This window comes from Galeopterus variegatus, unplaced genomic scaffold (genome assembly GCF_000696425.1).
Source record: "Galeopterus variegatus unplaced genomic scaffold, G_variegatus-3.0.2 Scaffold1932, whole genome shotgun sequence".
Classification (NCBI taxonomy): domain Eukaryota; kingdom Metazoa; phylum Chordata; class Mammalia; order Dermoptera; family Cynocephalidae; genus Galeopterus; species Galeopterus variegatus.
In genome coordinates, this window is record NW_007728043.1 from 112,018 (window position 1) to 132,378 (window position 20,361).

At 38.8% G+C, this 20,361-nt stretch overlaps 1 protein-coding gene across 1 annotated transcript; it reads left to right on the plus strand.

Moving 5' to 3' along the window:
• Positions 1-6,545: 6,545 nt before the first annotated feature.
• Positions 6,546-16,731, plus strand: MMP7 (matrix metallopeptidase 7 (matrilysin, uterine)). The gene is made up of 6 exons (XM_008579627.1): positions 6,546-6,695; positions 9,217-9,443; positions 9,529-9,677; positions 11,230-11,358; positions 14,247-14,408; positions 16,444-16,731. Exons 1-6 carry the CDS (start codon positions 6,588-6,590, stop codon positions 16,470-16,472), a joined length of 804 nt encoding a protein of 267 aa, XP_008577849.1. The 5' UTR covers positions 6,546-6,587; the 3' UTR covers positions 16,473-16,731.
• The last annotated feature ends 3,630 nt before the right edge of the window (positions 16,732-20,361 follow it).

The window sequence follows — 20,361 nt, forward strand, 5'->3', positions numbered from 1 at the left end:
AAGGGGGGGGGGGGGAGGCAGGCAGGAAAGGCTCCCTTCCTCCAAAATGGCCCTTACTTATTTACTGATGCCTGATATTTCTTGAAAAGGAGATGACCGTCCTCAGTTACAGACACAGATTAAATTGTAAATTCCCTTGGAAGAATTAATGGAAGCTAAATATCACACTGAGGTATAGATGACCTATATAGATCCTAAGAGGTGGTGAAGGAAGAACCAGCACTGGGGAGCTGGGAAATGAAAAAGGCTAAGGGTAAGGACAGCAAACTGGAGAGAAAGGGCCAAAAGAAGAGATAAACCCCTGGTTGATCCTGGAACTGGCTCTAATCTGTACCCAGTCTCAAGCTAGCAGATACCCTTAGCTATAACCACATGAGAAAACTGAGTGAAGACGCCACCCTTGGTGAACCACAAGATTGGCTTCTAAAGAATGGGAGGGTGTGGTCCACCCAGGACGCAGTGGCTGCCCTATGAACAGAGCGTCTAGAGGCAAGCTGATTCAGTGTGACAAGTGTCTCTGTCTCTGCACCTCCTGGGCCAGTCCAGCCCTAAGGTGCTTGGCTTTCTTCAAAAGTTATTGCTGATTTTAGCTGTGCAAACTGCTTAAAGCTTTGGACAGAAACAACACAATAAAAAGTTCCAATGACTGTCTTGATTCTAAACATCAATCTAATTAATTTTCAACGTCAGCTAAACATGAGAAATGAGGGGACAGGGCAGCTAAAATATTCTCAGAGTAAATGATTGAAAGCCAAAAATATTATAAGATTGAGTATTCATTCAGAGTAAATTTGGTCATGAAATTTTAAACACAATGTGAAGTAAATTATTTGCTTCTTTTTTTTTTAAATCACTAAATAAAAAATAGTCATAACTATGAATTACCTCTATACAGACTCTAAAAGGAGTTCATGTTATATAACACAGCTGAGGGGCTATGTCCCAGTTTACCAATAGGCATAGAGTTGCTCCAGACAAATAGCTGTCTTTGCTTAGAAAAATGCCTTGATAAGCTGCTGAGAGTTTGTATTGTAAGGAGACAATCTGGAGATTACTAAAGGGCCCCTAATTTAAAACAAACAAACAAACAAACAAAAAGAATAAAAGTTTAGGACTGGAGGCAAATAGAAACAGGGAAAGCCAAGCAGCCGGGCAGGAAGCAGAAGATGTAGTTGATGAAGGATCGTTTTTTAAGAATAGGTAGCTTAGTATTAATTTTTGAATTATCTACAGCATGTTGCTCAGCTATAACTCACCTTCCACTACTCCCTACCCTCCAGTAAAATCCATTTTACAGAGCTACCACTTGTCAGTCCATATGGAGGAGGTCATGTGTACAAAGTTATATCCTACTTCAGGGCTTGGGCAGGGACAAGGATAATCTTTCCTTTCTTTCTGAGGTGTAACTTGTAAAAATTGGCACTACTGGAAAAATGTCCAGTCCCATTTAAAATTTTCCCTGCCCTTCCTCTTGCAAGCAGGAAGATGCCCTTAGTTAAGCATGATCCAAATCCTTTACAGGTTAGGATTTGCAGGGGAAAGGAAGGGATAGATAGAAAGGAAGAGTTGGTGGTTTTCTTTTGCTTTCTCTCTTTGGTGGTGGAGGAAGTGAGTTTACACAGAATGGGACCTGAGGGGAGGCTGTAGTCACTCAAACCATGCTCTCCCTCACCTTCCTCTCACTTCCTTCTCCTCTTTGAGCTCCTTCCTCCTCCAATTTCTCAGTTCTGGAACTTTCCATCAGCTGATGCATGAGCCTCAGAGCAGTGGAGGCTGCACTGAGAGGCAATGTTGCTGCTGCAGCTCACACTTGTCTTGTAAGAGGCTTAGACATCACGTTGCCTGTCACCCAGACACAGTGGGAGGGCTGCTCATATCACCAGCTCCATCCACTAAGGTATTCCAGTGCCTTCCTTTCCTCCGTATAAGTTCTTCTTCTCCCGAATGTGAAACGTTTCACTGCATTTAAAATTAAAGTTGTGTTGGGCCGGCCCCGTGGCGCACTCAGGAGAGTGCAGCGCTTGGGAGCACAGCGGCGCTCCCACCACGGGTTCAAATCCTATATAAGGATGGCCGGTGCGCTCACTGGCTGAGAGCGGTGTGGGTGACACCACGCCAAGGGTTGCAATCCCCTTACCGGTCACAAAAAGGACAAAAAAAAAAAATTAAAGTTGTGGTACTTGTCCTAACCTCTGAATTACCCCATTACAATCTTTGTGACTTCTTCCATAGGTATGTTCTTTTGTTCATACTGTACATGCAAAGATTTTATTGATAAAGATCTTGTGCTTTTCTTGTTTAAAAAGTTAAGTTTCTTTGATAAAGTGATTGTTTGGATTGGTTCTATTTAAGCACATTGTAATATTTGAGATAGTTACTTCCTTGTATCTCAGAAAACATTGGCATTAACAGTATTAGTAAAATTATTGGAATGAAACCATTTGAACCTTCTGTTTTTCTTTTATACTTATCTGATCTCCATGCTAGGTTTATAGATATGAAAGAAAAAGGACATTACAGTACATAAAAACTCCCAACATGGCTCAGTTGGTTAGAGCACAGCCTTGTAACACCTAGGTCAAGGGTTCAGATCCCCAGCCACACACACACACACACAAAAAAATCCCAGTATAGTAATGACAACAGTAACATTGATACTAACTAGCATATACTAAGCTCTTACTGTGCTCCAAAAACACTGCTAAGTCTTTTAAACATTTAATCCTCTCATTTAATCCTCACCACAACCCTAAGAAAAAAGTACTATCCCCGTTTTTTCAATAAGGAAGCTGGATTTCAGAGAGGTTAAATATTTTGTTACTGCGACACAAAAGGAATCTGACCAGGGTTGAATGACTCTCCTTTAACATGATAACAAATTAAGTCAGTCTGTTCAGATCAAAACAGGAAATCAACTACAGCTGAGAAAGCAAAGGTATGAGAAAGAAAACTATCAAAACAAAGCCTGTGGATCAATGACCTAAACATGAGCTAAAACCATAAAGCTCTTGGAAGAAAGGGGCAAAACTTCATGACCTTGGCTTTGACAGTTGGTTCTCAGATATAACACCAAAAGCATGAACAAACAAATTAAAAATGGATAAATTGGACTTCATCAAAATTAGGAACTTTTGTGTCTATTAGGATCAGATCATCTTTGATTCTGTCTTCCTCACTCCTGCAACCAACCAGCTCCCAAGTTTTCATTTTGTTTTGCTTTATTTTGTCCTTATCAATGCTAGCTTCCAGATATGTGTTGGGTTTCCTTTCTCTTTTCCAACCCTACGGTCACAGTCTTAGTGGAGGGCTTCATCCTTGGTCTCTCTCCTGGACTATAATAATAACTTTTTGCCTGGTCCATCTGCCTCTTTAATATCCCTCTGCAGAGAGTCATCTATCCTTCCACAATTTGTCTCCAGAACAAACACCATTATTTTCTTACATTACATGTGTGATCATGCTACTTTCTTCCTTTCAAACATTCCTTCATGCCCTTAAGGATAAAGTCCAAACTCCCTGGCATACAAGGCTGGCTCTCCACAACTTGATCCCAACCTGCTTCCAGCCACTCCCTGCCTGCCCCCCATCCCAGCCACACTGCCTGCTCTCTCTACTCCACTCGCACTCTTCTCTTCCCACATCCTCTTCCTAGAATGCCCTTTCTCAAAAGAACTACTAGTTATCCTCCAAATCCAGCTAAAATGCCACCTCCTATATGGATCATTCCTCATTTCCCATAGGAAAGATTCCCTTCCTGCACCCTTCGCTTTGGTAGCATTGCATATTTTAAGCATGTGCCACATTGTTTTAAAGAGTATTTACCTCCGTATCTCCTCCCCTAGAGAATAACCTTCTAAAGGCAGAAACTGGGGATTGGATCCTACCGGGCCATTTTTTTGCTAATTACAATTTAGATGAACAAGACAAGAGAAGACCTCTTTGTCCCTATCCAAAAGTGAATGCTCAAGGGAGTTAAATTCATTTAAATTGTTCATAATTTCTAATGCTCTTTGAATTACTAAAAATAAACAGAAATATAAAATACAAAATCTAGGAAATGCTTTTATTTTTAAAGAAAGACATTATTTTTTAGAGCAGTTTTAGGTTAATAACAAAATTGAGAGTGAGGTACAGAAGATTCCCATGTACCCTCTGCCCCCACACGTGCATATTCCTCCCCATTACCAACATCCCCCACCAGAGTGGGACATTTGTTACAACTGATGAACCTACCTTGACACCTCATTATCACCCACAGTCCATAGTATACATTAGGTTTCACTCTTACTGTTGCACAATTTACAGGTTTGGACAAATGTATAATGACATGTATCCACCATTATAGTATCATACAGAGTAGTTTCATTGCCCTAAAAATCCTCTGTTCTCTGCCTATTCATCCCCCACCCACTCCCTGCAACTACTGATATTTTTACTGTCTCCATAATTTTTCCTTTTCCAGAATGTCATATAGTTGAAATCGTACACTTTGTAGACTTTCAGATTGACTTCTTTCACTTAGTAATACACATTTAAGGTTACTCCATGTCTTTTCATGGTTTCATAGCTCATTTTTTTTTTTTAGCATTGAATAAAATTCCATTGTCTGGATGTCCCACAATTTTTTTATTTAACCACCTACTGAAGAACATCTTGGTTGCTTTCAAATTTTGTCAATTATGAATAAGGCTTCTATAAACCTCCATACGCAGGTTTTTGTGTAGACATAAGTTTTTATCTCCTTTGGGTAGATATCAAGGAGTGTGACTGCTGGATCGTCTGGTAAGAGTATGTTTCGTTTTGTAATAGACCACCAAACTGTCCTCCAAAGTGGCTGGAACATTTTGCATCCCTACAGCACTTCTGCATTTGGTGGTGTTAGTATTCTGGATTTTGGCCATTCTAATTGGTGTGTAGTGGTACCTCATTATTGTTTTAATTTGCATATCCCTGATGACATATAATATGGAGCATCTTTTTGTATGTTCATTTGCCATCTGTATGCCTTCCTTGGTGAGGTGTCTGTTAAGGTCGTTGGACCATTTTTTAATTGGGTTGTTCGTGTTCTTATTGTTGAGTTTTAAGAATTCTTTGTATATTTTGGATAACAGTCCTTTATCAGATGTGTCTTTGCAAATATTTTCTCTCAGTCTGTGGCTTGTCTTCTTAATCTCTTGATGGAATGCCTTTGATTTTAATTCAATGCAAATATCACTGAAAATCTTTTATAACTTTGTTTTTAGCTGATCCAAGTAAAGTCCATAAATATTTATTTATTCCACAAAATTTATTGTGCACCTATTATATACCAGACACAGACTAAAGATACCAAGTACTCAAGTATAGTTGAACCGTGAACACACAGAATCAAAGCGTCTCTGTAAACAGAGCAAATTTAATGAATTGGTCTTGAAATTTTACCTTTTCTGACACACAGTGCCCAATCACCTGGTAATTTAGGAGATATCTAAATAATCCTAAATTCAGCTCCACTGTATTTGGTGTGTTTCCCATGATGGAGTAGAGTCAAAAGCCATGGTGCTCTCCCAAGAAACATACAATGAAATAATGGAGATAGACCTATTACAAAATGAATAGCCAGTGTGGTGCAATAGAAAAAGTACTAGCCTGGAAGTTATGACTATTAATAACTAGCTATGTGACCCTGGGGAAATAAACTAATCTGTCATCTTGGCCTCAGTTTCATCTTTGGTTAAAATGAAGTAGTTGGACTAGAATCTGTAGATAGCGGGTCGTTATTGCTATATGTGGGATAACCATCATGTGTACTGAGGATCAACACAACTCTACCTATATAGATGGGTAGCAGCCAGAGTCAGACTGATTGGAAGAAAATTGGACAGAGTGATTTCCAAGTTGAAGGTCTAGCTTTGGAGAAACCTGTTACTATAGAATGTGAAGCAGGATAGTAGAGCAGATGTACAGTCAAGCCCATGCTTAGAGATTTTTGTTTGGTATTTTTTCATGTAGTTAAAGAGGAATTAGGAGCAGTGTTGACCATTTAAAAAATAAGCCTGATTAAAAGGAGACTTAAAGAAGGTAATTTCACTGTTCCACTGAGGTCCCTGGAAGGTGTAGGGGCAGAGCACAGCTCCAATTGGCAATGTGCTCTTTCTTGACTTTGGTGACTATTACAGTATTTACTTAATAATTGTTTGTATGTTTTGTGCACTTTTTCATACATTTCAATTTTTAAAACAAAATCCTTTTAAGATATATGATACAGTAACATCCTGAGTCATGCTCCCAAAAATTTTTAATTGATTCTGCCAAACAAAGCAAGTTTTCCATTAATTTAATTTATACAGCAGACAGAAAAAAAAAATCTTTGAAAGACAAATACATTGTGTGCTTCCTGCCAATAAGGACATAATACTTCCTCATTGTCATTAATGAAAAATAACACACACTTTCAAAGTTCTGTAGACACTAAAAAGAAAGAAAACACTCCAGTGAGTCACGTATTTCCACATTCAGGGCTGGGAAGTTATATAAATTTCTCCAGCCTCTAGCAGAAAATGCCAAACCAACCGTAGAGCTGAGAACAATCATCTCTGCTGGCAGCTATGTGGCTCGCCCTGCTGTGCTCTGTGAGCTTGCTACCTGGCGGCCTGGCCCTGCCGCTGCCCCGGGAGGCGGGGGGCATGAGTAAGCTACAGTGGCAAAAGGCTCAGGTATGTCACAGCCCTTTCACTCTGGGCTCCATGGTCTTGCCATTAGCATTAGGAAGTGTGGTTTTCAACTCTTTCTCCTTCCATGTTGGTATTGCAATGAATTTTCTTTTTGGTAATTTTTCTGATTATAAAGTCAATATGCCTTTTCAATGAGTAGCCACTAAGAACAGGCTTTAGAGCCTGCTTAAACCAACTCCTCCCTTTTCTACATGGGTAAATTTAGGAATGCCATTAAACTTCTCTGAGCTTGTCTCTAATTCAGAAGTTAGAGATAATAATATCAACCTTTTGGGGGTGCTGTAAAGCACAGTACCTGAAACATTGTTCATACTCAATAAATTTAAGTTGTTATTATTATTTATTGTAACATCAGATTCGTTTTCATGAAATGCACAGAATGTTACCTCTTAAGATGAAGACTACTTGTAATGGAGAGATTTGAAGTCAGAAAACCTGGGTAGAAGCTACAGCTTTGCCACAAGCCAATGACAATAGGCAAGACATTAACTTCTGATTTTGTTTTCTCATGTGTCCAATGCAAATAATAATATTATATGTCTTGTACCTCACTGGGTATTCTAGTGTATAAATGAGGTGATCACAATACTAACTAGCATGTATGTAACAGTTACAGATTATAAAGTACTTTCATATACATTATGTCATTTAATCCTTGGCTCTATCATGGGAAAAAGAAGAAACCAAAGTTAAGCTGATTCACATACTTGTTATTGGTAGAGATAGGAATCAAAGACAAGTTTTTTGGTTTTTGGGTTTTTTTTGCTCGAAAATCATGTTCTTTCCAATATACTACTTAATAAGCAGTCTAATAAATATAAATAATTATTATTTGGTATAATAATGGGGTAATTGCTCATAAGTATTGTTTATAAATTCAAGCTTTCAGCATTAGAAAAGTCAAGTTTTATTTCACATTAACTTGGACTTCTAAAAAGTTCCAATAATATGTCAGATTGAGCCATATGAAATTATTAATATTTAGCTGGTTTTTTAACACCAAAACAGAAATTTTATACGGTTCCACCTAATGGGCTCTCTAGAAGGAGTACACCTGCAGGAGAATTTAGTCCCATTACTTAGCGTGCAATGTTGTCAATAAACTAGAAGGTTAGCTAGGTTTAACGGCAGGCAGGAAAAGTTATGTCAAGAACGCGGAGAGATTTCTTCTAGAGGGTGTCTTTGCAAAGTCTGTTGCTCTGGAAGGGACAAAATAGATTATGTGCTTTTAAATAAGGGATTAATCCCTAACTGTCTTGGATGAACAATTAAGTATCTGTTGTATTGAATGAAGCACAATCATTGGTAACAGGAAGAGAGGACACAATATTAATAAGCTTACTTACATGAAGTGCATACTCCTAAGAGGTTCTGAGACAAATAACCACTCCATCTACTCGAAAATAGATTGCAAATAAGTGAGCCAATGTTTACATCATTTCAACAACAATACCATCATGCATTATACAACCCTATAAATTTTTCAAATGTGTGGAAATCAGAACACTTGAGTGATTTCACTTCTCAGAGCCACACTTCTTTATATATAAAGTATGGATAACAATGCCATACCTGCTTCATAGGATGGCTATAAGATTTCAATGAGATATGTATGCAAGTACCTGGCACTATTAAATGCTTTAAAAATGTTCTTGTGAGGTTTGCTACTGTTGTTAATTCATTCCTTTTTTTTTTTTTTTGTATTTAGTCTTCGGGATTCTCATTCTCATATCCAGACACTAGAAACCTTTAAGAAATTCTCAGGGACCCAGTTGTGCATAGAATAGACCTGGGATACTTGCTTTATACTGAAGCCTAGTAAAAAGTGGGTTTTACTTGGGATTTAACAGTGGAAAGAAGAATTGGAAGGGGAGAGAGCAGAACAAAAAAAGAAGGCACTGGGAGTCAGGAAACTCAGGTCCAGTTCTGCTACTAATTTAATGTGTGCACTTGGGCAAAGCATTTCGTTGCCATGAGGTTTGGTTTCCTCACCAGGACAATTAGATTAAACTAAGTAAGTTAATAATCTCCTAATATTCTTTCTCAGAACTAAAATTTTAAGACTCTTTAACCTTTAACTGGGACCAGATCTCAGCAGGATCTTAGATGGAGCTGGTTGACATCAGATCTTCTCAACAGCGTCTAGCCAAGGGAAGTCTCAGTTGTGCCCCTTGAGGGCACACTGGGACACTCTTCCTGGTTGCTCTTAACAAACAATTCGAGACTTTATAAAGTGTATAGTGTGTTTCTCCTCAAAACATTTAATATGATAAAAGATAAATTGAGGGATTCTTCTCTTCTGCTCATGTAATGACATGCAAGTGCTTCATTATCAACATTAAATTTTCTCACTCATGCACACTTTATTTTACTCAGTGCCTACATAATTATTCTTCAAATCACTATTTAAATCCACAGGAAACAAAGGAAAAGATGTGCAGACTTCTGAGATGAAATAATACAATAAACAAGAACTACAGATTAATTGCTCTCTTTTCAATAGGACTATCTCAAAAGATTTTATTCTCGTGACTCAGAAACAAAAATTGCCAACAGTTTAGAAGCCAAACTCAAGGAGATGCAAAAGTTCTTCAGCCTGCCTATAACTGGAATATTAAATGCCCACGTCATAGAAATAATGCAGAAGCCCAGGTGTGGAGTGCCAGATGTTGCAGAATACTCACTATTCCCAGATAACCCAAAATGGACTTCCAGTGTAGTCACCTACAGGTTAGTTGTGCTTTGGCTCATTTTGACAAGAACAATAAAGCCCTTTTCCTAAGAGTTCAAATCTTGTTTTCTTGTTTGCTACCAGGATCGTATCATATACTCCAGACTTATCACCATTCACAGTGGATGAATTAGTGGCAAAGGCTTTAGACTTGTGGAGCAGAGAGATCCCCCTGCGTTTCAAGAGAATTAGGTGGGGAATTGCTGATATCATGATTGGCTTTGCAAGAGGCGGTAAGGAAGATTCCTGTAGACTGATCATGTGTGCTATTTTATTTTTTTATTGTTTATATCAGTGCTCTCCTCAGGATTTAAAACCTTTAATGATAGACAGACAGACAGATGATAGGTAGGTAGATAGAGAGATATATATTATATACATCATATATTGTAAAAAATTGTAACAATGTTGTTAAATATATATATATATCTTATATATATTTAGTATTTAGCAATATTATTACAATTCTTCTAATCTGTTATTTTAGAGCCACTTTTACAGCAAGAGTTGGCAAACTATAACCCATGAGTCGAATCCAGCCTATCATTTGTTTTTGTAAATAAAGCTTTATTGGGACATAGCCATGCTCCTTCATTTAGCTATTGTGTATGACTGCTTCTGTGTGGGTTACAATTGTGACAGAGACCATCAAGTCCACAAAGCTTAAATTACTTGTCATCTAACTCTTACAGAAAAAGCCAACCTCTGTTCTGTAGCACGAATCATTATGTATGTGTGTGCATAAGTGTATAGGTTTAAAATATATCTAACATCAACGGTAAACCAACAGAAAGGATTACAGTTTCCAAAGGCCTCAAGTGGCCCCCAAGAAGTGGGGCAGCCCCTATGACTTGTGGTCAATGCCCTTTATGCAGCAAAAAAGTAGAAAATGGATACTTTCATATTAAAAGGTTTAAATGAATATGTATATAACCCACATACATGCTCTTAATTGCTAGTGTTTCATGGTGCAAATTTAGAGGAAAATGTTGCCCGTTTTGGTCTGTTCTAATGTTGAACTGACTGCGTACTGTGAAGTTAGCTGAAAAAAAAATTTTTTTGGCAGCTGGCTGGCACAGGCAACCAAACTCTTGACCTTGGTTTTACAAGGCAATGCTCTAACCAACTGAGCTAGCCAGCCAGCCCCAGCAAAATATGACTTCAACCCACAATATTGACAACACTGAAGAAAATGTTATGGAAAGCATTAATCATGGCACTGCAAATTTTTAAAGAACTGAATAAATACAGCCTGATACCAATTTGAAGATACATAGGTCTGCATCACAAATAAAAGGACTACAGAAATCCATTTTAAGAGGCCTTGAGCATGGTTCTCCAAGAGATTGCCTACTAAGCTCACAAACAATAAGTTAGATTTTTAAGAAAAAACATATATGAGATGGTACACAAATTACTTGAATGCAGTACTCACACCCATTCTCCCGCCCACCATCATTTGGCTAAGCAAAGTGATCAAATTTATCAAAAGCTTAAATGCAACCATAAGTTAGACTTAAAAGTTGGTAAAGTCCCATATCCTGCAAACTTTCAACAGACAGTGGTTACCAGTGATGAGCAGTGGTTCTGCAAAAGAAAAAGTGCCTGTGTCTAATAAGCACCCAAACCACCCTGTGTATACAACTTACCACTTTTACCAACAATGCCAATTGCTTGGACTGGACTGCTCTTACTAATATATTCTCAATAATCATATAAACTGAAAAGATGAAATGACTGGAGAAAAGTTCAGTCACTAAGGGCAATTACCCCTCTTTCTTTCAGCTCATGGAGACGGCTACCCATTTGATGGACCAGGAAACACGCTGGCTCATGCCTTTTCACCTGGGCCAGGCTTAGGAGGAGATGCTCACTTTGATGAGGATGAACGCTGGACTGATGGCAGCAGTTTAGGTATAGCTTCCCAGTCTCTTCTACTACACATCCTTTTCAAAATCCCAAACTCATACTACCTTTAATTTGATAATTGCTTTAATTTATAATAATTATTGAGCCCTTGCTGAGTGCCAACCACTGTACTATAGGCTTTAAATTCATTATCTCATTCTCAGCCTCTGAAGTCAAGCAACACTGGGTTCAGTTTCCTATTCCTCTACTAATAACTTGCTGCGTGTCCTTGGGCAAGTTATTTAACTTCTCTGAGCCTTGGTTTCCACATCTATGAAATGGGAATATAAACAGTTCCCACCTCAAGGGTTATTATTTAAATTAAACGAGATCATGCTTATAAAGTACTTGGCATCATGCTTGGAATATATTAATAATCCAATAAATTACAGGTCTTTCTTCATATTTCCCAAAAACTATGCACCTCAAATGGAGGAGAAAGAGAAGCAGAGATTAGGATATTTAAGAATTATATATGATTCTGGAATTTTTCACTATTGTTCTGAATGAATCAGCTCCATAACCTGGCCCATCATATTTGTCACTTTACAAAGTAGGAGATTCTAGACACCTCAGTGAACTAATGGAGAGGAGGTCTTATTAGGTTCTGCCAGACGGAGAAAAGGGGGAGAGAGACCTGAGCCAGGTGCCATTTCAGCCAAGAAGCTTTATTCCACCAGCGTGGTGGGGAGACTGAGTCAGATCAGCTCCTGCCCTGTACAGACTAAAAAGGTTTTTATAAGGTTTGAATTAGAGGAAGGGCATTGGGTGGTCATCTTTGCAAAAAAATCCCGAATGTGAAACATTTCACTGCATTTAAAATTAAAGTTGTGTTGGAAAGCAAGGGGATAGGGGGTGGAAAGTTGATTAATATGGTTGTGCTGATGCTGGCCATGAAACCTAATAGCTCTGACATAAATAATCCGAACTGGAGACAATTCTAAAATAAAAAAAAAAAAATGGTAAATGGCTACAAGTTTGTCCTGAAAGAAAAATTAGTACCTGTATTTGGCAAAGGGAATTTACCACAGTCCCAACAAGTAGTGATGCCTTGCTGTGAAAACCTAACGTGTGTGAAACTGCTATGCTGCCTCCCTTTTGCATCTTGTATATCTTTTTCATTCTCCTTTCTTCCTGCTCAAGGTAAATTAAAGGCAGCTTCCTTCAATCTAATGCACAGTTGGAGATCTGGCCACTCTTCCAATTCACAGGTTCACACTTTTCCCCTTACTTGCAAAGCCTTTCTGTGAGTCTGAGAGGGAAAAAAGGATATAGGTAATACAATTTAATAAATCGAAATCAAAAATAAAGCTTCAAAATCAAAAACAAAGCTCAGCATTGCCTGGAGATCCTGCCTTCCAGTCTTGGCTTTCTCAAACCAACTTTCTGTCTCCTGATATTCAAAGTTGCTATCATTTATTGCACAGCCATTATTTTCCAGATATTGGGAAACTCTAAATATCATGACAAATCTACAAGGTAGGAATTATTATCTCTGTTTAACAGCTGAAGAATGGGGACTCAGCCACATCAATTAATTTGTCCAGAGTCGTCCAGCTAGTAAGTAGTGGAACTATGTTTCAAACCCGGACCTTAATTCTTTTAAAGCCTTTGCTTTCCACTATAGAATTTTGCTGCCTGAGTGATTATGTAAGAAGCAAATAGGCAGAAAAACATTACACTTTTTTTTTTTTTTTTTTGTCCTTTTTGAGACTGGCCGCACCGCACTCAGCCAGTGAGTGCTGTGAGTGCACCGGTCATCCCTATATAGGATCCGAACCCGCAGCGGGAGCACTGGTGCGCTCCCAGCGCTGCACTCTCCCGAGTGCGCCATGGGCTCGGCCCAACATTACACTTTTAAAAGAAGCAGAAATGGTGATGAGATTAAGGCACTACTCTTCTGATTCTACTTTGTCCACACCAAAGGAAAACTTCACCCCTAAAGGCTCATTAGTAAAAATCACTGACAAATTTAGATCAATAGAAAGAAAAAGTATAACAAATTTTATTATTTAATGTGCTGGGAGAAGACAAAGCACCAGGGAATCACAAGAGAGTAATGTCCCAAATTCCAATGCGAGTAACAAAGCTTATATACCAGTGTTCATGAGAGATAGAAGGTAGAGCAAGAAAGTTCCAGATCAATGGCCTAAGACCAGGTTTCTCTGAAGTTGAGCAGGTAAGTGTTGTCAGGGGTCAAAGAAGGAAGTCAGAAGTTAAAGTTAATGGGCCGGCCCGGTGGCGCACTGGATAGTGCGCCGCTTGGGAAGCGCGGCGGCGCTCCCGCCCAAGGGTTCGGATCCCGCATACAGACCGGTTCCCGCTCACTGGCTGAGCGAGGCGCGGGAGCAACGCCGAAGGTTGCAATCCCGTTGCCGGTCCCCGGTCCAGTACGGGGGCAACACTGAGGGTTGCAATCCCTTGCCAGACACGGAAAAAGACAAAAAAAATAAATAAATAAAAGAAGTTAAAGTTAAGTAGAGACACCTAGAATGCAAATGAAAATATTTCAGGTAGTCTCACAGCTGCTCAGAAACAATACATAGTAGCCCAAGGAGCTGGTGCCTTAGAAGAAGCCCGGATGTTTGCACGTACAGACTTAAATTTCTTTTCAAAAAGAAATAGCCTTCTAGCTAATCTTGTTTTTCCAGTCAACTTGTGTTAGCCATCTAGAAATATGTAAAAGAAATATAATTTGGGGCTGAAATAATTTGCTTTCCCATACCTTCTAATCCCTCCCCACTTTCGAAGGCTTTAGAAACAAATAAGTAAACTACAGAGGCTTGAGAGTTGTGTATTTGTATAGTTAATTTTTTTATTACTATCTAATATATAATGTTACATTATTTATTCAGCTATTTTATAGTTACTGTATGTCACTTCTTTGATTGTAGGAATTAACTTCCTGTTTGCTGCAACTCATGAAATTGGCCATTCTTTGGGTCTGGGGCATTCCTCTAATCCTCATGCTGTGATGTATCCAACCTACGAAAATAGAGATACCACAAATTTTAAACTTTCCCAGGACGATATTGAAGGCATTCAGAAACTATACGGTAATGTTCATGATTTCAAGTAAGGGGGCTTCACATGACTTATATCTATCCAAAAACCTATTGAGTAGAGAAATATGAGACCTTAAATACTCCGAACTTAACCAAGCTATTTTATACTATCAGGATGCTGATTTTAAGTTCTAGTAATACAGTATCATGCAGTGAAATTATGAAAATGACACTGTCAAGGGTTTTTTCAAGCTGCCACTCATTGTTCTTGCTTGTTCAGTTCAAATACTCTAGCAGAGTCTCCTCCAAGGAACATAACACCTTCCTCCATGCGCCCACTAACAAGGATTCAGCCCTAGGTGATTAAAAGTGACCCAATTTCTTCTGCTTACATATCCATGCACAGAAAGTAGTTAACCATAGATAGCAACTGCTTGTAATTGTTTATAATTGGTCATGAAGCTTATGAATAGTCCATGTTCCAATCTATACTTTTTTGTTTTAATGATGTTCAAGTTCAGTTTTTAAAAAAATATGCTGATTTGAATTTGCTTGATCAAGTCAGTCAAAAATAGTATTTGAGAAAGAAATCAAAGGGCCAGGATAAAAAAGCATGTCTCTAGATGAAAGTGAGAAGAGTAAGTTTCAAAGAGGCTAATTGAATTTTCCAAGGTCATGTGGCTGCCAAGTGTTGAACAATGATTCCAAATCAGGGCCGAGTGACTACATACTCTTTCTACTACATATCCCTGCCTATCACTACCTAGTATGCTTTTAAAAGCAATTTGGATAAGAGAATACAGAATAACATCTTTAAGTGAGCAGATATCATTAAACCTATCCAGCAAAATATGAGGATCATAAGAACACACTGCAAAAAGATCACGTAAGAGTCTCTGAATAATGAAAAGAGCCATAAAAGTGCTTTCACATAACAGAGCACTGTTCTTAGGGGGAAATTACTCCTGTAGGATAATGAATCAGTTGAACCTAGAATTTATTATAAATCAGCATTTTCCAAAGTGTGTTCCCAAATACTAGTATTACAAGACAATTTCCAAAAAAGGATACTATTGAGAAATAAGTTCAAAAAATACTACTACTATTCAAGTGTATAGGATATTAAAGAGTACTGAACAAACATTGTTTAACTTGATGTTTACTAAATTATAATCCTTTTTATGGAAAACCCTTTGAAATCCCATGAAATAGTACTTCAGAGGAAAAAGTTTGGAAAATGCTATGTAGGGAGATACTGATGTCCAAAAGACTCACAAAATACTGACAATTGTTGGCAAAGTTATTGCCAACAAACAGAAGATACACCCTTCCCCTATATAAAATTATGGAACTCATAGAATACTCTATGGCATTCTATAACTATCTTATAAACTTAAGAAATATACAAGGGGACTAAAGAATATTCTGAGGCAGACTGATTAAATCGAACAGGAAGAAAACAGACTGGTGCACGAACCCCTCAAGTATTAGACCAAGAGATGCCCCTAGTCAAAGTTGGAAAGTATCTTCTGGACAAATGAAAGTAGAATTTAATTATGTAAGTTGTAAATTTAAGGAGTTCATTTATCCAAAAAGTAACTATGAACAGAAAGTATAGATTCAAAAAAATGTGATTTAACTCATGGATGCAAGATTCCTAATGCTCTTTTCAGAATAATAAAAATAATAGCTAAAATGCATGGAGTACTTACAATGTACCAAGTCCAAGCACTTCATATGAATTAACTCATTTAATACAACAATCCAATGAAATGCTATTATCCCCAATTTACAGGTTGGTAATCTAATGCTAAAACAGGTTAAATGGTAATTTACCTAATGTCACACAGCTAGTAAAATTGTAGAGTCAGGATGTGAAGATATCTGAACTCCAGGACTCACATTCTGTACAATATTGCCTTAGCCTTTAGAGGTTGTTCAAGAATCTTTGCCCCAAATACAGAATACTGGGCTAGGTGAACAATAGATTGTACATACCATGATTTTTCCTGTGTTTGTATAGTCTTAGGATGGTTTTTATGCACTTTATACCATGTCAGAATGTTCTTATTTTCTTTCTTAACAGGAAAGAGAAATAATTCAAGAAAGCACTAGAAACTCAGGGAAAACATCCGCTCATTTATCGGATTCTACATCGTTTCCCAACCAGAATTAATAAATACAGTTCTTTTGCTCCATTTAGCACTGACTTTATGCTTCCTTGTATTGCAGTTGTTTTTGTTTCTCTCTCTTCCTCTGAGGATAAACTCCTTTATTGCATGACTATGACTCTCTTCAGGCAACTTGCAATTGGTAGATGTCAATAAATGTTATATACACAAATAAATAAAATTTTTATTCCATGGTGAAATTATTTATATTTGGGAGCACTGTTTCTATAGCTAGAAAAGACATGCTGTATAATGAAATCAAAGACTTAGACAGGAAAAAAAATCCCACCACATTATTTTGGGGTCCTCAGCTGCATTATTTTGGGGTCCTTCCCTGGGGAAGGAGGGAGCTCAACCTCTTTATTATTCATGAGTGTAGCTCAAAGTTACATTTATACTTCCCCTTATCCTTTTGACCCAAGCTCTCATTCTGAGACTTCTGGGAAGTTCAATTCATCCCACAAAATGTCTGTGAATTCCCAAGGATTTACATTCTCCAGCTCCAAGTTTCTAACCCTAATCTCCTAATTTCCCTGCATCTCTCCTGCTGCAGCTGCTCTCTGGGTTCCCTTTCCTCTGCCCCATACCAACCCAGATATTGGTCTCACCCTCTTCTCTTAAACTTTCTCAAAACCAGATTTGCTTCAACAGTGGGATTTTGTACTGCACAAGGGCAATAAAATTGAACAAAACTAAAATAGGATATTATCCCCATCCTACAAATCCTTTACCTACCCCAGCATCAGGAATTTCTCCTGCCACCTACTTCTACAGGCTGCAGCCTCCTACCACATCTTTCCTCAATCCTCTGGTCTTGAGACTCGACTTCTGACTTCCCCAGAAACATATTTTCTATGACCTGCAGCTCAGGCCCTCCACAGAGACTAGCTGATGTGTTTCTCTGGGTGAAGCCCTCTCTATGCAGTGCTTAATCCTTTAGCAGGACACAATGCTGACAAAGCCGTTGCCATTTCAGCCTTTCCTTTCTTACTATTCCTCCACACTTCCCACACCCCACATGGTTTTCTCTATAAAACAGAGGAAAGAACAATTGAAATTTATAGTCTAAGTCTGTTTTGTGCTGCTACAACAGAATACCACAGACTGGGTAATTTATAAAGAACAGAGCCTTATTTCTTACAGTTCTAGAAGCTGGGAAGTCCAAGGCTGAGGGGCCCACATCTGGTAAAGGCCTTCTTGCTACATCATCCTGTGGCAGAAGGCAAAAGGGCAAGAGAGCCCGGGAGAAAGAGAGAGAGAGAGAGAGGGGGCAGAACTCATTCTTTTACCAGGAACCCATTCCCATGATGACTACATTAATCCATTTCTCAGGGCAGAGCACTCATGACTTAATCACCCCTTAAAGATCCCACCTCTCAACACTGTTGCATGGGGGATTAAGATTCCAACACACAAACTTGGGGGGACACATTCAAACCACAGCATTTTCTTATGGATATAAATTATGTCCCCCATACATGCCCTAAAAAGATGCATTAATTTTTTAAATTTTCACTTAAAGGTTTGTTTTTACCCAAAATAGATCAATATCCCAAAACTCAGAACTACCACCACAGTCATTAGGAAGCCATTCCAGGAATAGATCGAATGACAGGAAAATCCACAATACAGGCAAAATATGAAGTATATATGAACTGGAGTTCAAAGACGGTTTTAAAACTTAAGGGAGTATGTCTATAATGTTAGAATGAAAAGGAAGTTAGAAGTGATTGAATTCAAGTTCGTTATTTTGTAGATTTCCGTAACGTTCACAATAAGCAAACGTAGTCGTGATTTAAGAACATTTTTGTTTGTTTACCTGTTTGTATTTTGGTTTGGGCAGCAGGAGGCAGTATTTATCTTGCAGCTGAAGTGAATACCTGTCCCTCTTACCTGCCCTACTTTTACCTTCACCCTACTTTTGGGGACAGGGAACTGCCGCTTCCCCTTTGTGTACAATCTTCATATGGGACATCACTTAGGATGCCACATGCTGCCCGGTTGAGAGGGGAATATAGGACCCAAGCTTGGCCTATCAGACACTCTTTCTCGAAAACCCTGGAGGCTGGGCCGAGCCGGTGGCGCACTTGGGAGAGTGCGGCGCTGGGAGCGCAGCAGCTCCCGCCACGGGTTCGGATCCTATATAGGGATGACCGGTGCATTCACAGCGCTCACTGGCTGAGCGCAGTGCGGCAGTCTCAAAAAGGACAAAACAATAAAAAAAAACCCTGGAGGCTGGGCCGAGCCGGTGGCGCACTTGGGAGAGTGCGGCGCTGGGAGCGCAGCAGCTCCCGCCACGGGTTCGGATCCTATATAGGGATGACCGGTGCATTCACAGCGCTCACTGGCTGAGCGCAGTGCGGCAGTCTCAAAAAGGACAAAACAAAAAAAAAAAACCCTGGAGGCTGATTCATCCTGATTGAGGGGCTCTGGAGACACTGCCTATTTAATCCTGCACCCAGATAGATCCCCTAAAGCTACCCTGGGTTCTGTTCTCTTTGTAGCTTAGGTGTAGGGATTCTCTTTCAGATATCATAATTGACAGCATTGCTGTCCAATAAATTTGTCTATCGCTTAAGTTAGCCAGAATGGGTTTATGTCTGTTGTTGGCAAATCCCTGGCACAGATGCTTGACTGGATCTCCTATGGTATCTGCACATATGGGCCTCTGTTGTGAATTTCACCACACACTTCAATCTTGACAATGAAATTAAGCTCTAACTGAGCATAGAAGTAGAATTTTCTTATTCTGATCAAAATAGCATATAGCTGACTTGTAAATAGAAATTTTTCCTAGTAAATAAGGATGCTTTTTTAAAATTGTGATAAAATACACCCAACATAAATTTACCATCTTAACCATTTTAAAGTGTATAGATCAGTATTGTTAATCACATTCACATTGTTGTGCAAGAGAAAGGGTTCTTAACCTCGGCACTATCGGCATTTTTGACTGAATAATTCTTTGTTGGGGGTTAGGGGGAGGGTGCTGTCCTGTGTATGCTTAGCAGTTATCTCTGGCCTCTACCCACCAGATGCTAGTAGAACATCCTCAGCTGTGGCAACCAAAAATGTCTTTAGACATTGCCAAATGTTCCCTAAGGGGAAAAATAGCCCCCGATTGAGAACCACTGAGCTAAAGAAAATAAATTCTCAATTCATTGCATTAAATTTAGTGTCCCTTTCACATTTTTTTCACCCAAGACACTACCATCCTTTAATCTTGTATCATCATATGGGAAAGGAAAACCAGTTAAATGAGCCATTTAAAAACCAGATTAAATGAGAGATTGCCTGTTTCTGAAACTTATTTGAGAAAAGGATTATCATATTGAAAGGGACCTTAGCCAGAAAAAACAACCATCTTTGGGTAACTAAGACCAAGCAGAACGTTTCAGTCTGCCCTTAACTTGGGAGCTGATAATCATCAATTCCTTGAGGTTAGCAGACGAACTGAGAGACTGCCCAGAGATGAAATAACTCCCTCTCACGTTGATTTACTTCAGAGGTTGTGCACCTACAGTTAAGGACTGAAACTAAGTTTCTTGTTTTTCTTACCTCTCTATTCTGCTGCAAGCAAGAGAAAAAAGAGAGAGGCAAGACAACCTAGCCGGTTGTAAACTCCCCCTCTTACTTAAAGGAAAACTGCATCCACATTAATTAGAAATCCAAGTCAGGTATTTTCATGATGTTTGACTGAGGTTATTATCCTGAGTTCTCCCTAGGAGATAAGGACTCCACCCTGAGGTAACATCAAGGACTTGAAGCTGAGCACAGACTCTGTGATGCTGAAGTTCCCAATCCATCATGGGACCCTACATCTGACTCAGACT